At 39.6% G+C, this 16,521-nt stretch overlaps 1 protein-coding gene across 1 annotated transcript; it reads right to left on the minus strand.

Annotated features, from left to right (window-relative positions):
* Window positions 1-265: 265 nt before the first annotated feature.
* CUZD1 (CUB and zona pellucida like domains 1) lies at window positions 266-16,130 on the minus strand. The gene is made up of 9 exons (XM_077257058.1): window positions 16,002-16,130; window positions 10,396-10,525; window positions 9,409-9,611; window positions 8,901-9,048; window positions 8,235-8,446; window positions 3,067-3,239; window positions 1,539-1,924; window positions 1,011-1,276; window positions 266-510 (listed from the first exon to the last, which is right to left on the minus strand). The coding sequence occupies exons 1-9, from the start codon at window positions 16,081-16,083 to the stop codon at window positions 341-343; spliced, it is 1,770 nt and encodes a 589-aa protein (XP_077113173.1). The 5' UTR covers window positions 16,084-16,130; the 3' UTR covers window positions 266-340.
* Window positions 16,131-16,521: the final 391 nt, after the last annotated feature.

A 16,521-nucleotide genomic window follows, 5' to 3' on the forward strand; every position in this document is an offset into this window, starting at 1 on the left:
CCATGCACAAACCACAATTACAGAACTGGCTATGGGTCTTCTGACCTGAACTCAACAGTCTATATGCCTAGGAGGACCTGCGACCAGTCTGCAAATCCAGGACTGTACATGTACAAACTTGTATATATGTATCCGGCCTTACCAGATGTTTCCTTTAAATGTTTTTGTATGCCAGGTATAATGCCTCTTCACACAGTAAGACTAGTTGACTACTGTGTGGTCCAGTATCTCAGCCACCCAGAAATTATTAGAGAGGAATTCATGGTTTTGTGCTTTTATTTTCAGAAGGTGTTCTGCTCCAGGGGAAGCACTGAAGTGCAGATATGTATGGAGTAATAGGTTACTGTGTGGCCACTGGGAGGTATCTGTATCCGGTCGGCTCCTTTCTGTAATATTTCAATAGCACCAGGGCTAAGATGGCAACGTTGACCACCAGAACAGAGATTCCAAAAACATACAAGCTGCCTTGATCGGTCTTGATAACTTCTTCCTTATTTTCATTGATTGAACCTGTCGAAAGAGCCAAAAACAGAAGATCATCATAGTTACACTGTGGAGTCTTATGTAATATTCATGTATCAACAAGCCAATGGACATAGACCTGCCATAACCTTGATGTGAGGAGGACAGTAAAGATTTCTGAGGCTGTATGACAGAAGTGGACTACCAAGAGAAGAAGAGCATGTTTGGCATCCATTGTTGTGCTAGGGCATCTTCAACTGTTGGTTGATGCTAATAATGCTGTAATGTGGCATGGTAAGCAACGTTGGCATCTGAGGTTGACAAACTGGGAACCTCATTGGTATGAGAACCAAACTGTGGTCAATAATAACGTATCTAAAATGTGACCACATCATGTGAGGTTGGCAGCCAGGTTGAAGTTGGCAGCCAGGTTGAGGCTCCACGACATCGGTTGCTGGTAGATTACTTGACTTGAGTTTGTAAAAAAAAAAAAAAAAGGATCCCACGTGCTAGAAATGTTTGCCCACCTCTGCTGTAGGGTATCTCACCTGACGCTTCCGATTCACTATGGCGCTTCAGACGGATTGGTCCGAGCACAGCGTGGGTTTTCCAAACCTTGGAGTTCAGATCTCTGCGCTGACGAGTGATACATCCCTTATTACAGCGGGAGTCGGGATCATTAATATCACATATTACAACCCGACACTGGAGATACACAGAGGTGTGGGCATTTAGGAACCTAAAGGCGCTGAAACTGAAACGGGCGTATCCACTGCCAGAAGGGAAGTTGTGGTAAGTGTCATCTTTTGTACATCTGTAATAATAAAAAAAAGAAAAGTAGTCAGTGGAGTTTGTGTTCATATGCAAACAAAATTTTTCTCCTAGAAACAGCGCCTCCCCTGTCTATAGGTTCTGTCTGGTATAACATCATTATGACATTCAAGTAATGCTATACCAGACTCAACCAGTAGACAGAAGTGAAGCTGTTTCCCAAAAAGAAAGTGAAAATCTATATATATTTTTTAAATATCTATGAACAATAAAACTTGTAGGGGTTCGGCGTTTTCGCTTCTTACCCGTTTCTGATAAGATCATAATTGGGTGCTTGGAAATTTGACTGCGGGGATGTATAGCAGGTATCTACAAATACAGTGAGGTCTGGATCCTGGGTTCCTACTGAAGCTTGGAGGTATACGGTGTCGTTAAGGTCAATGAAGTAAGGAGAATCCAGTACTGGAGAGTTGAAGTCTTGGGTGTGGTAGAAAGCCAGGCTGACGTCATATTTCCCGCTCTCCTGTTGGTCGTGGATGACGTCGTCCGTGGTCATGTACATGATCTCCGCTGTAGAGTCGCTGTCCAGCTCACAGGTCACAATGAACTGCAGCTCTTTGTGCCTTGTGATCACTCCACCACCAGGACGACCATGGATTGTATTTGTGTAGTAAATGAGGTGGTCCTCAACCTGGAGAAAGGGAACCGAAAAATGTGAAGGAAATGGAGTATTTTTTTTTTCATTTCCAGAAGCAGATTCAAAGAGTTTTTTGAAGCACTTTGGAAAATATTTTTTTTTCCCAGGAAGCAATTTTTTTTTTTGCAGCCTTTTGATTAGACAGTGCCAAATTTGAGCTGATTCCATCAGGAACCCCTCAAAAACAACCAAAAAAACTTTTGATTTCTTTTTTTTTTCCACCAGGAATTTAAGAAAAAAATGAAGTGGGGAAAAAAGAAACACTCAAAACACTGAATAACTGAACAGCAAAGTGGTGTTACAAAAGAAATGATTAGGAAAACTCTTTCAAGTGTTTAAGCAACTTTTCAAGTGTTTTTTTTAAGATTCCTCTAAAAAACTCTCTGTGCACATAGCCATAAACCAAGAAAAGAGATGAAAGGTAGCGTGAACATTGTGACCGTACTGTTGGTTAGTCTGCAGGATTTTCTGCAAGATGTTAGAGTGAACGGTTTTGTAAAAACAAGCACAAAATTCAGCGGTTGAATTGCTGCCATTTTTAGTAGACACTTTAAAGAGTTATCCTCAACACTAACACAAGCATCTTTGTAGCTTACTTGTTATTAAAATGTCTAATTTCTCAAGACTAGAGGGAGGGTTTTTGTTTTTTTTAAGTTTACTTTACCTTGGTTACCATCCACCTATGCGGTCTATCAGAGGTGGTCGGTTTCCTAGGCAAGGAACAGCTGCTTCTGCTTACAGAATTAGAGAGTGCACAATTTGGGGATGGTGCACTCGTCCAAGTAGAAATCCGAGAGGTAGGGGAGCCGTGTGCTCTACAAGTACTACGGTGAGAGCATCCCTTTAAGGCCAGATTCTAACCAATGGGTAGACTGAGTACATGTATGATTACTGAGGTTCCAAGCAATCCCTGAGAGCAGTGAATAGTAGTGCGCATGCACATCAGTCCCATGAAACTGAAGAGAGTGGCGACTATGCATGCGCACTACCACTCCATTTACCCCTTTAAAAAAAAACCCCTAGAGGTTTTGGCGATCCTGTGAACAGATGATAAGAGCAAAATATAAATAATGATTATTAATTAGTGCAGATGAAATGATAAACTTATTGTGTACTTGTACACCTCGCCTTCTCACCTTTTTAACTGTGCCGCAGCCAGAGAATGGCACCTCGAACACTAGAGGCTTTGCTGACTGAGCGACACAGGAAGGATCGATCAGTGTCAGATCAAGGGCATTATATCCCAGTCCGTTAATATAATCTGGATTAAGAATAACCGTCATGGAATCACCGGAGCAAGACAAGGAGCCTGTGACATAACACAAAAGCCATAAATGATAGACACAGAGACATTACAGGAGATGGATACAGCTACAGTGGGAAAGGGGGTGAATCCAAAACTTAGAAAGCACATTTGGATTCTATTATGTACCACCTCTTCCTTCTTTATTCCTGGTTATAAATTCATTTTTTAATTATTTTCATATAATTTTATTTTCAAATCTGATTTATCAGTCAAAATCGAACCTTGATGTGGCCATTAATCAGCTCAGAAGAGCTCAGGAGAAGAGAGATAAGGGTTACAGACGCTGCCGTCTGAATGCTGAACAAGCTCAATTGGGCTTATTATGCAGTTTGTTGCACAGAGACCATAGAAGCTAAGAGGTCCAAAAAAGTTACTGAACCCAACCGCATAAATGCTTTTTAGCCAAAAATACCAAACTATAATGTGAACCTGTCAGCATGTTTTTACATATGGATGTACTGCTATGGCTGTGCATGTACTTGTCTCTCTATAAAAAAAAATAAAAAAAAAAAAAAAATTTTTTTTAGAGATATTGAATGTGCCATTCATGAGAAATGTAGCATAGAAGCCATATGCAAATCAATCCGGAAGTGCACTGGGGGCGTGTCAATGCACTTGGAAGAAATAGTCCAAATGCTATGACAACCCCCCCAGTGCACTTACAGCATGATTTTCATATGGCTCCTACAGGAGATGTCTCATGACACAGTACATTGGACCTCTATCAAAAAGATATATAAATACACACAGTATACAGTTGAAACCAGAAGTTTCCATCCACTATATAAAAAGACACATCTGAATGTTTTTCTCAATATCTGACATGAAATCAGAACAAACCTTTCCCGTTTTAGGTAAATTAGGATTACCACAATTATTAATATTTGCCAAATGCCGGAATAATGAGAGAGAGAGAATGTTTTAAGGCATTTTTATTACTTACTGCAAAGTTAAAAGTTTACATACACTAAGATTACTGTGCCTTTAAACAAGTCTGGTCTGCTCATATGATGATGTCATGTGTTTGGAAGCTTCTGGTAGGTTTTTTGGCAACATCTGAGTTAATTAGAGACACACCTGTGGATGTATTTTAATGCTCACCTGAAACACACTGCTTCTTTGTTAGGCTATCATGGGAAAGTCTAAAGAAATCAGCCAAGATATCAGGAAGAGAATTGTGGTCTTGCACAGCCGGGCTCATCCTTGGGTACAATTTCAAGATACCTGAAGGCGCTTCGTTCAACTGTACAAACAATTATACGCAAGGACAACCAAGATGGGAATTTCCAGCCATCATACCGCTCAGGAAGGAGATGGGTTCTGTGTCCCAGAGATGAGCGTGCTTTGGTCCGACGCATGCTTATCAACTCAAGGACAATCAAAAGACCTTGTGAAGATGATGGCGAAAGCTGGTAAGATAGTGTCAATATCCACAGAGAAACAAGTACTGTATCAACATAAGCCGAAAGGCCACTCTGCCAGGAAGAAGCCATTACTCCAAAAGAAACATAAAAAAGATTAATGTTTGCAAATGCACACAGGGCCAAAGACCTTCATTTTTAGAGACATGTCCTGTGGTCTGATGAAACTAAATTAAACTTTTTGGGCATCATGACCATCGATACGTTTGGAGGAAAAAGGGAGAAGCTTGGAAACCTAAGAACACCACCCCAACTGTGAACCAGGTGGTAGCATCGTGTTGTGAGGTTGTTTGGCAGCAGGAGGGACTGGTGCACTTCACAAAATAGATGGAATCATAAGAAAAGAAGATTATGTGGCAATACTGAAGCAACATCTCAAGACATCAGCCAGGAAGTTAAAGCTTGGGCGGAAATGGGTCTTCCAAATGGACAATGACCAGAAGCATAATGCCAAAATGGTAACAAAGTGGCTTAAGGATAACAAAGTTAATGTTTTGGAGTGGCCATCACAAAGCCCTGATCTCAATCCTATTGAAAATGTATGGGCAAATGTGAAAAAGCCGGTGGGAGTAAGGGACCTACAAACCTGGATCAGTTACACCAGTTTTGCCAGGGGGAATGGGCCCAAATTCCGACCAACTATTTTGAGAAGCTTGTGGAAGGATATCCCAAACGTTTGACCCAAGTCATTCAGTTTAAGGGTAATGATACCAAATACTAATGAAATGTATGTAAACTTTTGACTTTGCAGTAATAAAAATACCTTAAAACATTCTTTCTGTCTCATTATTCTGCCATTTGGCAAATATTAATAATTATGGTAATCCTAATTTACCCAAAATGGGGAAGGTTTATTCTGGTTTAAAAAAAAATAAAAAATAAATATATATATATATATATATATATATATATATATATATATATATATATATATATATATATATATATATATATATATACACTCACTGGCCACTTTATTAGGTACACCTGTCCAACTTCTTGTTAACACTTAATTTCTAATCAGCCAATCACATGGCGGCAACTCAGTGCATTTAGGCATGTAGACATGGTCAAGACAATCTCCTGCAGTTCAAACCGAGCATCAGTATGGGGAAGAAAGGTGATTTGAGTGCCTTTGAACGTGGCATGGTTGTTGGTGCCAGAAGGGCTGGTCTGAGTATTTCAGAAACTGCTGATCTACTGGGATTTTCACGCACAACCATCTCTAGGGTTTACAGAGAATGGTCCGAAAAAGAAAAAAAATCCAGTGAGCGGCAGTTCTGTGGGCGGAAATGCCTTGTTGATGCCAGAGGTCAGAGGAGAATGGGCAGACTGGTTCGAGCTGATAGAATGGCAACAGTGACTCAAATCGCCACCCGTTACAACCAAGGTAGGCCTAAGAGCATCTCTGAACGCACAGTGCGTCGAACTTTGAGGCAGATGGGCTACAGCAGCAGAAGACCACACCGGGTACCACTCCTTTCAGCTAAGAACAGGAAACTGAGGCTACAATTTGCACAAGCTCATCGAAATTGGACAGTAGAAGATTGGAAAAACGTTGCTTGGTCTGATGAGTCTCGATTTCTGCTGCGACATTCGGATGGTAGGGTCAGAATTTGGCGTAAACAACATGAAAGCATGGATCCATCCTGCCTTGTATGGAGCATCTTTGGGATGTGCAGCCGACAAATCTGCGGCAACTGTGTGATGCCATCATGTCAATATGGACCAAAATCTCTGAGGAATGCTTCCAGCACCTTGTTGAATCTATGCCACGAAGAATTGAGGCAGTTCTGAAGGCAAAAGGGGGTCCAACCCATTACTAGCATGGTGTACCTAATAAAGTGGCCGGTGAGTGTATGTGTGTGTGTATAAAATTTTGTGGGAAGGGGCTGGTAAGGACCCAACTTCTTTCATATGTAATATCGTGTTGATGCTCCCCTGGACTATATACATATACTTTGTGTCTCCTGTAAATTCACTGAATTGCCCAGGAATTAAAGCTGATTGGTCACCAGTTTTTATAGTGCAAACTACAGAAATTATTAAATAGATCTTAGACCTGATGACGCAGGTGTACTAACTTTGCAAATCAGTATCAGAATAGCTTGCCTGTTTTTAATATACTGCTAGTAAATTAGTATAAGACTGGAGTCACACTAGATTGAGTGCGCAATAAAGATTTTAAAACCTGTGTGTTTCTTTCTTTCTTTCTTTCTTTCTTTCTTTCTTTCTTTCTTTCTTTCTTTCTTTCTTTCTTTCTTTCTCTCTTTCTTTCTTTCTTTCTTTCTCTCTCTTTCTTTCATTAAAAGACTTTATTCTTAATGTGTGTGTTTTTTAAACCGTTTCAGACTAGTGGCTTAATAATGGATAGGTGTCTTATTGACGCCTCTCCTTTATTAACAAGGCTTAATGTCACCTTACAATAGCAAGGTGACATTAACCCTTCACTACCCCATATGCAACCACTACAGGGGAGTGGGAAGAGGGAGGCTAAGTGCAAGAATAGGCAAATCTTCCAGATGTGCCTTTTCTGGGGTGGCTGGGGGCAGATGTTTGTAGCCAGGGGGGGCCAATAACCATGGACCCTCTCTAGGCTATTAATATCTGCCCTCAGTCACTGGCTTTCCCACTCTGGCGGAGAAAATTGCGCGGCAGCCCACGGCAGTTTTTTCCGTGAATTAATCCTTTAGTTTAACCTCTACAACTCCCAAATTTTGCACACACACTACTAACATTATTAGGGAGGGACATATAAAAATGTAACGGATATGCAATGGTTTACTGTATGTAAACCATGTCTCACATCCTGTCGGGTTCAGTAAGGATTTAGCAAAGGCCGACAATTGAATTACCGGCTTTTCTGCTACCTAGCTCTGTTTGAAATATCTATCTATCTATCTATCTATCTATCTATCTATCTATCTATCTATCTATCTATCTATCTATATGTGTCTCACTGATATATATATATATATATATATATATATATATATATATATATATATATATATATATATAGACTGTATATATGTTTTCACGAATATTTGAGCCCATGGATCCATTATATGTCCATATTGCAAGCCGGCAAGAAAATCTCGCCATACGGATGTCACACGGATACTTTGATGCTAGGAAATTGCATCCTGGCATTCCATATGGATCACTGTTCATGAAACATTTGTGCAATTCTCATCTCTTTTTAAACGGACCGATTTTTTATACGTTGTGCGTGACGCCAGCCTAATACAGCCATTATATCGATTTTCAAAGTAAGTTCATCAGTCTCATCTGGACTAAAAGATATATTTTTTATGTATTTTTCTTCTTTAGTGTATGACAGAGATATCTTCGACACTACTTTCAGCCAAAGATGTAAAAAAGATTTTTGTTACTTCTACTAAAGACGTAAGGTTGGGAGTCAAATACATCATACGTGGTTATCCTGAGCCTATACCAGGGGGTATCATCTCATGTATGAAGATGGTCCACTTGTCCCTGTAAAGTCTACATTATAGCATAGGCACTACATATAGGTCACCATGATTTATAGATTTACAAGTGTCTCGGTACTTACTGTTATTAGATTGAGGTATTGCTGAATAATCAACAGAGAAACCATAATAGGAGTTTGCATAATCTGCGCTAAACAACAAGGTCAAAGTATTGGAAGTCGTCTCCAACTCAGCCACTGTGCGACCGCAGAGAATATCCAGCACTGGCGAATTAGTGTCCGGACCGTCATAGAGAGCAATGAGGTCAAAACGGCAGAGGGGATCAATTTCTATACTATATTGGAAGAACAGAAGAAAACAAAAAATTGCAATAAAAAGACACTAATCACAATGGATGAAGGGGTTGTCCAGCCGATATGTAATATTTAAAAAAAAAATTGTTTAGAGTTCCATAAAATATCAAGAGTCGCTTCCTCTCCCCTTCACATATTCACTGGAGCTTCTGTTCTGATGCTTCCCCAGTTCCCAATGGTCCCATCTCGACACCCCGGAAATGACCAGAAACACCAACACAGCTAATCACTTGTCACAACAGTGGCCAGGTTCAGCTGGTGGGTTTCTAAACAGGTTCTGTATTTCTGGGTGCTGAGAAGGGAGTACGTGAGTATCGGAAAGGGAGCTGCAGGAGATCGGTGAGACGGAGTATTAATTCTATATTTTGTATTAACTACCCAAGAAACATTTGATTCCTAAATGAGGAAATGAGTTGAGTTGTCAAAGAAACTTACAAGATTTCACTGAAGGACAGCTTCACTTTTGCATTCTTTGGAACTTCAAGGTGCCACAAACAGAATGCAAAGTGAGGATGGCGATTCGGATAATTGGGGCTTGAAATGGTTCCCGAATAACCTCGCAGGTTTCCTCCACAGTCTATAGCTGCGGAGAAGCAAAGAAAAGGAAAACTAAAGAACAAAATACTTAAGGAAACAAAATAACAGATGGTCGACAAGTCCAGACTGAATACAAACCCATGCATCTCCTTAAAGGAGGTCATCCGGGACATTGGTTATTTTTTTTTATTATGGTGCTAAGGACTTACCGACTGGTAGTTGCCAATCCCGGACATAACTGGAGCGTTGGCAAGTACAATGGGTTGTAATCCTTTGGTTAGAAGCAATTGCTCCTTCCGTATATATCGCGCTCTCTCTTACTACTTCTCCGGAGGTTTACCTAAATTATGGCTACATCTATGGTTTGTATATGATTACAGAAATTATTGTAACATCGGTCTCTTACCATTTTCCGGAGTAACAGAATAGTACAAGAAATATGCAGTCCTCACAAACGCCACGGAGTCAGTGGATACTCTGATATACACACTGCCTGGAGATTCGTACACATTAATCCTAGGAGCGTTTGGACACAGGACTCCCAGAACGTCAAAATTATCATCAAAGATAGTAATATTTTCTTGGGAACAGTCTGCTCCTGGGTTTAAACTAGAAAAACATTAGAAAATAAGTCAATTATTACAACCAAATACTACAGAACTTTAATGGGTTATCCAAGGATAGGGCTCATTCAGACGTCAAATTTTTGCGTACAAGTGTTATCTACTCGCATCTGTGATAGTCTATAGGGCCATTCACATGTCCAATTTTTTTTCCTTGGACTGAGCGGTCCACGGAAAATATCAGAAACATGTTCGATTTTGATCAAAACTGGCAATGCAAGTCAATGGGTGCATGAAAAACATCGGACTACATTCGGATGACATCCAAGTGCTGTCCTATTTTTGCCAACTATTAGATTGGCGAAGGTGGAAATTTTTTTAAAATTTCTCCATGTACAAGAATATCGGATGACACTTGCACCACACTCTGATCAGATTAATCAGTCCAATCTTCTCGAAAAGAGTTTACTTTTTTTTTTGCAAGAGAGCATCACCCTCGACCATGGCTTTACGTGGTAATGCAGCTTAGCCCTTTTCACATACATATGTTAGATTATGTTGGACAATGGGTACAACATGGCTACTGATCAGACTAAATTTAGTGGCTGGCAAAGAGTAAGAGCAATTAGATCTTCCATAGACTAGTACCGGTGTTTGTCCACTACTAACCATTAGTGGCTGAACCTACATGACTATTAGTTCCCAGATCTTCTGGACATACATGACTCCCAAGTCTATCAATCATGGCTCGTTCCATTAAATGGCTGCAAAGCCATCCAAGTAGTCTACAAACCAAAGATTATAGAAGAGGGCAAGAAGTCTGATCTTACTCGAGGATGGAGAAGATGACTCTGGTGGTCTCATTACTTGGTCTGTCTATGTTCCAGGTGCAGTCAGTATTTTCATTAACTTGGAGTTGTACTGGTTTATAGGATTCTGCAAAGCTGGCTCCACATCGTGCTAAAACAAAGGCCAGAAAAAAAGTGCAGTAAGATTCCTGGTTAAAATACTGGAAATTACTCATAACATGCAATAGAACTGGAATATGAAACTTCTAGAAAAATGTGAAGATTTTATGATTTTCACGGTTTACAGCAGAAATGATCCTTCACTTTCAGATCACCACTACCAGTTTTGCTTCCGACCTTCTTCCACTGTGTGCAGTGTTATTAGTAGTATATTGCTACTACAGTATTAAATTATATACGTTTATTTCATCTGGCTCATTATTATTAAGGTCTTTTTCATAAATCAAAAGTACAGTTAAGTATAATAAACTTTTTAATATATCTTATCGTAAAAATATGCTTCTTTCTTCCCCTTATGAGCCACTTCTCCTCTTTCTGACTTCTGAACTCATCATCCATTAAGAAAAAAAAAAAACAGCTTCAATCCATCTTGCTCAAGACAAGATGGACTGCCAGCTTACCGTGGTGTCAGGATACACCTCTTATTATACGCTATGGAGAGAGAAAGGGAGAAGGACAACTGATGATGAGCAGAGTCATAAAACAGGCACAGAGAACCATGTATAGGTTTTTCTGAGCTTTCTAACAAGTCTTTTGCCTCACCCTAGAGCTGGATTCATATTTACACTGCTCAGTACTGTTGTATAATGAGGGAATCCTGCTGTGATGTGTATGGGAGAAATCATACGGAAAGATGTCTCCTCCCAGCAGCTCCAAGTCGAATGACGCATGAAGAGGGAAAAACTGGTGAAAATGCAGAAAACAAGTCAGATAATAGCCAGGAAAAGTGTTATTCCTCATGTACACATGATAGCTTATCCTGAAAGGTTATTTGTATTTTTTTTTCTTTAACATATAAATGGCCAATATAAATATTAAACCTTTGTATGTCAATTAAGACTTTGTTCACAATTGTGAAGGAAGCCAAAATTTAAGTGAATTATTTCAGTCAAAATTACCAACCCGAATGACCACATTGTCAGTCAATGGAGTCCATTAGCAGGAGCGGACAGAGACTGATGAGGAACCCTGTGCAAGAACAATATTTGGGCTTTTTACAGTCCAATAACTCATCATAATGCACAACTCCACCTGCTTTGGAATGGCCCCCTCAACACTTGGGCCCCTGTGGTACAGCGCAGGTTGCTCCAATGGTATTGTCCGCCCCTTTCCATCAGGCATCATTAGTGTCCATTGTATGACAGATTCATCAAGGTATAGCTTTCTAGACAGAAGCCACAGTGCAGATGTGAACAGAGTCTTACATGGGGAGCTAGTTATTCCCTATTAATAGGATAACTTCACAGTAGCTGGGGGTCCAACTGCTGGGAACTCGACCGATCCTAAGAACTGAGGGTCTGAAGAACCCCCGTGTGAATGGAGCACTGGTCGTTTATGCGCACCTCCGATCCATTAATTTACTATGGAACCACCATTTGCATCCAGTTGGGTCCTATTGTAAAACCAGATCCCTGTACAGGGGTTGAAGGGTATTGGGATTTCTCTGGAGTCTGCCAGATGGAGTGGCTTGTCCCAAGTCTGTCCAATACAGGCCCTGTGGTCTCAGGCAGACATTACAACTACATTCAAATTTCTCAATGGAACTTCTATCAGTCTCCCCTGCTCAGAAGTATGTGAAGATGACTTTTAGCTAACATGCCTTTCACCATGTACTACCTATAACACACAATTTCTTTGAACATCACATATGAAATAAGAAAATATGAGACCAAACATGAAACCTTGAAAAATCTTACAAAACAAGTGCTTCTAACTAAATTAGAATATCATCAAAAAGTTAATTTATTTCAGTTCTTCAATACAAAAAGTGAAACTCATATATTATATATAGTCATTACACACAGTGATCTATTTTAAGTGTTTATTTCTGTTAATGTTGATGATTATGGCTTACAGCCAATGATAGCCCAAAAGTCTTTATCTCAGTAAATTAGAATACTTTATAACATCAGCTTGAAAAAATTATTTCAATATCTGAAATGTTGGCCTACTGAAATGTATGTTCAGTAAATGCACTCAATACTTGGTTGGGCTCCTTTTCATCAATTACTGCAACAATGCGGTGTGGCATGGAGGCGATCAGCCTGTGGCACTGCTGAGGTGTTATGGAAGCCTTCAGCTCGTCAGCATTGTTGGGTCTGGTGTCTCATCTTCCTCTTGACAATACCTCATAGATTCTCTATGGAGTTAAGGTCAGGCGAGTTTGCTGGTCAATCAAGCAGTGATACTGTTGTTTATAAACCAGGTATTGGTACTTTTGGCAGTGTGGACAGGGGCCAAGTCCTGCGGGAGAATGAAATTTCCATCTTCAAAAAACTTGTCGGCAGAGGGAATTAAAATTTCCTGGTAGACGGCTGCACTGACTTTGGTCTTGATAAAACACACTAGACCTCAAGCAGCAGATGACATGGCTCCCCAAACCATCACTGATTGTGGAGACTTCACACTAAACCTCAAGAAGCTTGGATTGTGGTCTCTCCACTCTTCCTCCAGACTCTGGGACCTTGATTTCCAAATGAAATGCAAAATCTACTTTCTTCTGAAAACAACACCTTGGACCACTGAGCGACAGTCCAGTTCCTTTTCTCCTTGGCCCAGGTAAGACACTTCTGGTGTCTGTCAGTCATGAGTGGCTTGACACAAGGAATGTGACACTTGTAGTCCATGTCCTGGATACGTCTGTGTGTGGTGGCTCTTGAGGCAATGACTCCAGCAGCAGTCCACTTTTTGTGAATCTCCCCCCAATTTTTGAATGGATTTTTCTTAACAATTCTTTCAAGGCTGCCGTTATCCCGGTTGCTTGTGCACCTTTTTCTACCACACTTTTTCCTTCCACTCAACTTTCCATTAATATGCTTGGATGCAGCACTCTGTGAACAGCCAGCTTCTTTAGCAATGACCTTTTGTGGCTTACCCTCTTTTGTGGAGTGTGTCAATGACTGCCTACTGGACATCTGTCAGGTCAGCAGTCTTCCACATGATTGTGGATCCTACTGAAACAGACTAAGGGACCTTTTAAAATGCTTAGGAAGCCTTTGCAGGTGTTTTTTGTTAATTATTCTAATTTACTGAGATAATGACTTTTGGGTTTTCATTGGCTGTAAGTCATAATCATCAACATTAACAAAAATAAACACGTGAAATAGATCACTCTGTTTGTAATGACTCTATATAATATATGAGTTTCACTTTTTGCATTGAAGAACTGACATAAATTAACTTTTTTATGATACTCTAATTTAGTGAGAAGCACTTGTATGTGTCCCCAAGATAGTCAACTTTGACAAAGTCTAAGAGCACAACAGAAAAAAAATGCCTGTTTGCCAACTCTAACAAGCCCAATTATGGGGGAGTTTGTCTATATGGTACTGTGCAAAAGATTTATGCAAGTGTTGAAAAAGTGCTACAAACTAAGAATGCATTCAAGAATAGAAGTGCTAATAGTTAATTTTTATCTATTAACTAAATATAAAAACGAAAGATGGATCTCAGAGCAAATTAAAAATGGAAATTTTTATTGATGATCATAGCAAAACAGTTTTATCATCATATGGATAAATAAATAAATAGAAACAAAATACAAAAAGGATATAGCGACATGTCCAAAAAGACAGTTGGTATATTGGAGATGGTGTAATCAAACCATGGATAATTAAATATGTACATATAACTCCTAAAGGGGCAGCCAAATAAAAGACTATATATGTATATGCATATATAAATAATAAAAAAGATACATATGGAAAAAGCTATTTGAAAATTATCCCTAATAGTTCATAAGAGCCCAAAAAAATGTAGAATGGCAAGTGCATAGTGCAAACAGGCTTCAAAATAAGAATAATCATGTAGAAAAAGCCCAACCAATAATATAGTCAAATATAGAAACGGCTAGATCATCAATCATAATACGCTGTTGGCCCATAGGTAAAGTGCAATAGTATATACTGACAATGGTAGAAGGCAAACACCCATGATAAACCAACCTCAATAAAGGACGCGGAGGACAGACCCCAACGCGCGTTTCGCAATGTTGCTTCCTCGGGGGAATATAAAGTGAATAAACATAAGAGAAATCTAAATCACTAATCAATGTTTGGTGTGATCACAATTCTTCTAGTTACACTTGCCCAAAGTCAGGGATTTTGTAGGATTATATTCAGGTGTATGAGTAACCAATTATACCAAACAGGTGAGAATGATCATCATTTTCATATGTAGATTGAAACAGTCTTTATCTGAAACAGAAACAGCTGTGTAGGAGGCTCAAAACTGCATGATGAACAGCCAAACTCTGCTACACAGGTGAAGTTGTGGAATACACTTTCATGTCACAGGTCATACACCCTGGCAAGACTGAGCAGACACAACAAGACACAAGGCGGTTATACTGCATCAACAAGGTCTCTTCCAGGCAAATACTTCAAAGCAGGCTGGGGTTTCAAGATGTTGTTCAAGCTCTTTTGAAGAAGCAATAAGTAAATGGCAATGATGAGGACCATAGAGACAGTGGTCGGCAAGGAAACTTACTGCAGCAGATGAAAAATACTTCATGCTTCCTTTTGAATTTGGAAGCAGTCTAGCAGTGCCATCAACTCAGAACTCAGCTAAGATACTTAACCATCATGAAATAATAGGGAGGCATCTGATTGCCTCCATATTAGTTCTGCAACAGTACATCGACCCCAATGCAGCAAATGTCATTAAAAATGATTTTCTAACTAAAAAACAACAAGGACTCCTGGAACTTATGATATAACCCCACTGAACCTTGATCTCAACATTATCCAGTCTATTTGGTATTACTTGAAGAGACAGAAGGATTTGTGCAAGCCTACATCTACAGAAGATCTGTGGTTAGTTCTCCAAGATGTTTGGAACAGCCTCCCTACTGATTTCCTTAAAAAACTGCAGGTGTCCAGAGAACTGATGCGGTTTTGAAAGGAAGGAGTGATCACGTCAAATATTGATGTGATTTAGATTTATTTTTTTGTTTATTCACTTTGCACTTTAATTGATAAAAATAAACTATTAGCATTTCTATTTTTGAAAGCATTCTTATGTTGCAGCATTTTTGCCCACACATTTGCTCATTGCTGAAAATCACAAATACTTAGCAGGTAAGGGTTTTATCGTCCCCCAACTATCTGGAGAATAGGAGCCCCAACTCCCTTGGACTTCAGTGGAAGGAGCAGGAATAACGAAATAGAGTTTAGAGAAACTCGCTTCTCCCAATTCTGTAGATATTCCAAAGGTATTGGAGATTGGAAGATACTTTTAAAAATGAGTTTTTGGTGAGCACCCAAACCTACAAAGTTCTCAAACAAACTGATCGCCAGGATCAAAAGGGGCACCCGGTTTCCACTGGACCCCACTGGGTAATACTGATTTTTAGTGGGTATAACAGTATATGATGAATGGCGTCTATAATGGTTATGGCCATTACTTACCCACAGGTACCACACCTTTCTCTTGAGCTAAACTAGTAGTGACAAAAAGCAGCAGGGTTATTAGGCGTCCTACAGAAGACATTGTAGAAGAAGTTGTTCGTAAATGAGCTGAGGTTAATATTGTGTGGAAAGTAAATAATGACATATATATATATCAGCTTGTAGACCTGCCAAGTCCTTCATTGGGGGAACCTTCTGATAGGGACAGCTGGCGATTCTCAGTATGTGTCAGGGCAGAATCGGCATGCGTAAGAAGTAAGAAGTCAGCAGCTGCTCGTCTCTCATGGCTTCATGGTTTGGTACAAACATCCGTCATTTCCTTACTTAATACTGGAAATATCAATTAAAACTAATGGCATGATAAAAAAAAAACCAAATAGATAAACCAAGATAAGTTTCCTAAAATGTTTCCCATTTACTTATGAAGGTTTTTTTCTGGGAAGTAAAACTGATTGACAAAATGATTGGTTTGGAACAAATATATAAAAGAAACAATATTCGCCTCTCGGTTCCCCGCCAC

The sequence above is a fragment of the Ranitomeya variabilis genome, chromosome 4 (assembly GCF_051348905.1).
Source record: "Ranitomeya variabilis isolate aRanVar5 chromosome 4, aRanVar5.hap1, whole genome shotgun sequence".
Taxonomy (NCBI): domain Eukaryota; kingdom Metazoa; phylum Chordata; class Amphibia; order Anura; family Dendrobatidae; genus Ranitomeya; species Ranitomeya variabilis.

Coding starts and splice junctions, on each gene's coding strand:
- CUZD1 (XM_077257058.1), bottom strand. CDS start 16,083: ATGTCTTCTGTAGGACGCCTAATAACCCTGCTGCTTTTTGTCACTACT. Junction 10,526..16,001: donor GAAAGGTGTGGTACCTGTGG/GTAAGTAATGGC, acceptor CCTTTGTTTTAG/CACGATGTGGAGCCAGCTTT. Junction 511..1,010: donor TAGTGAATCGGAAGCGTCAG/GTGAGATACCCT, acceptor CTCTTTCGACAG/GTTCAATCAATGAAAATAAG.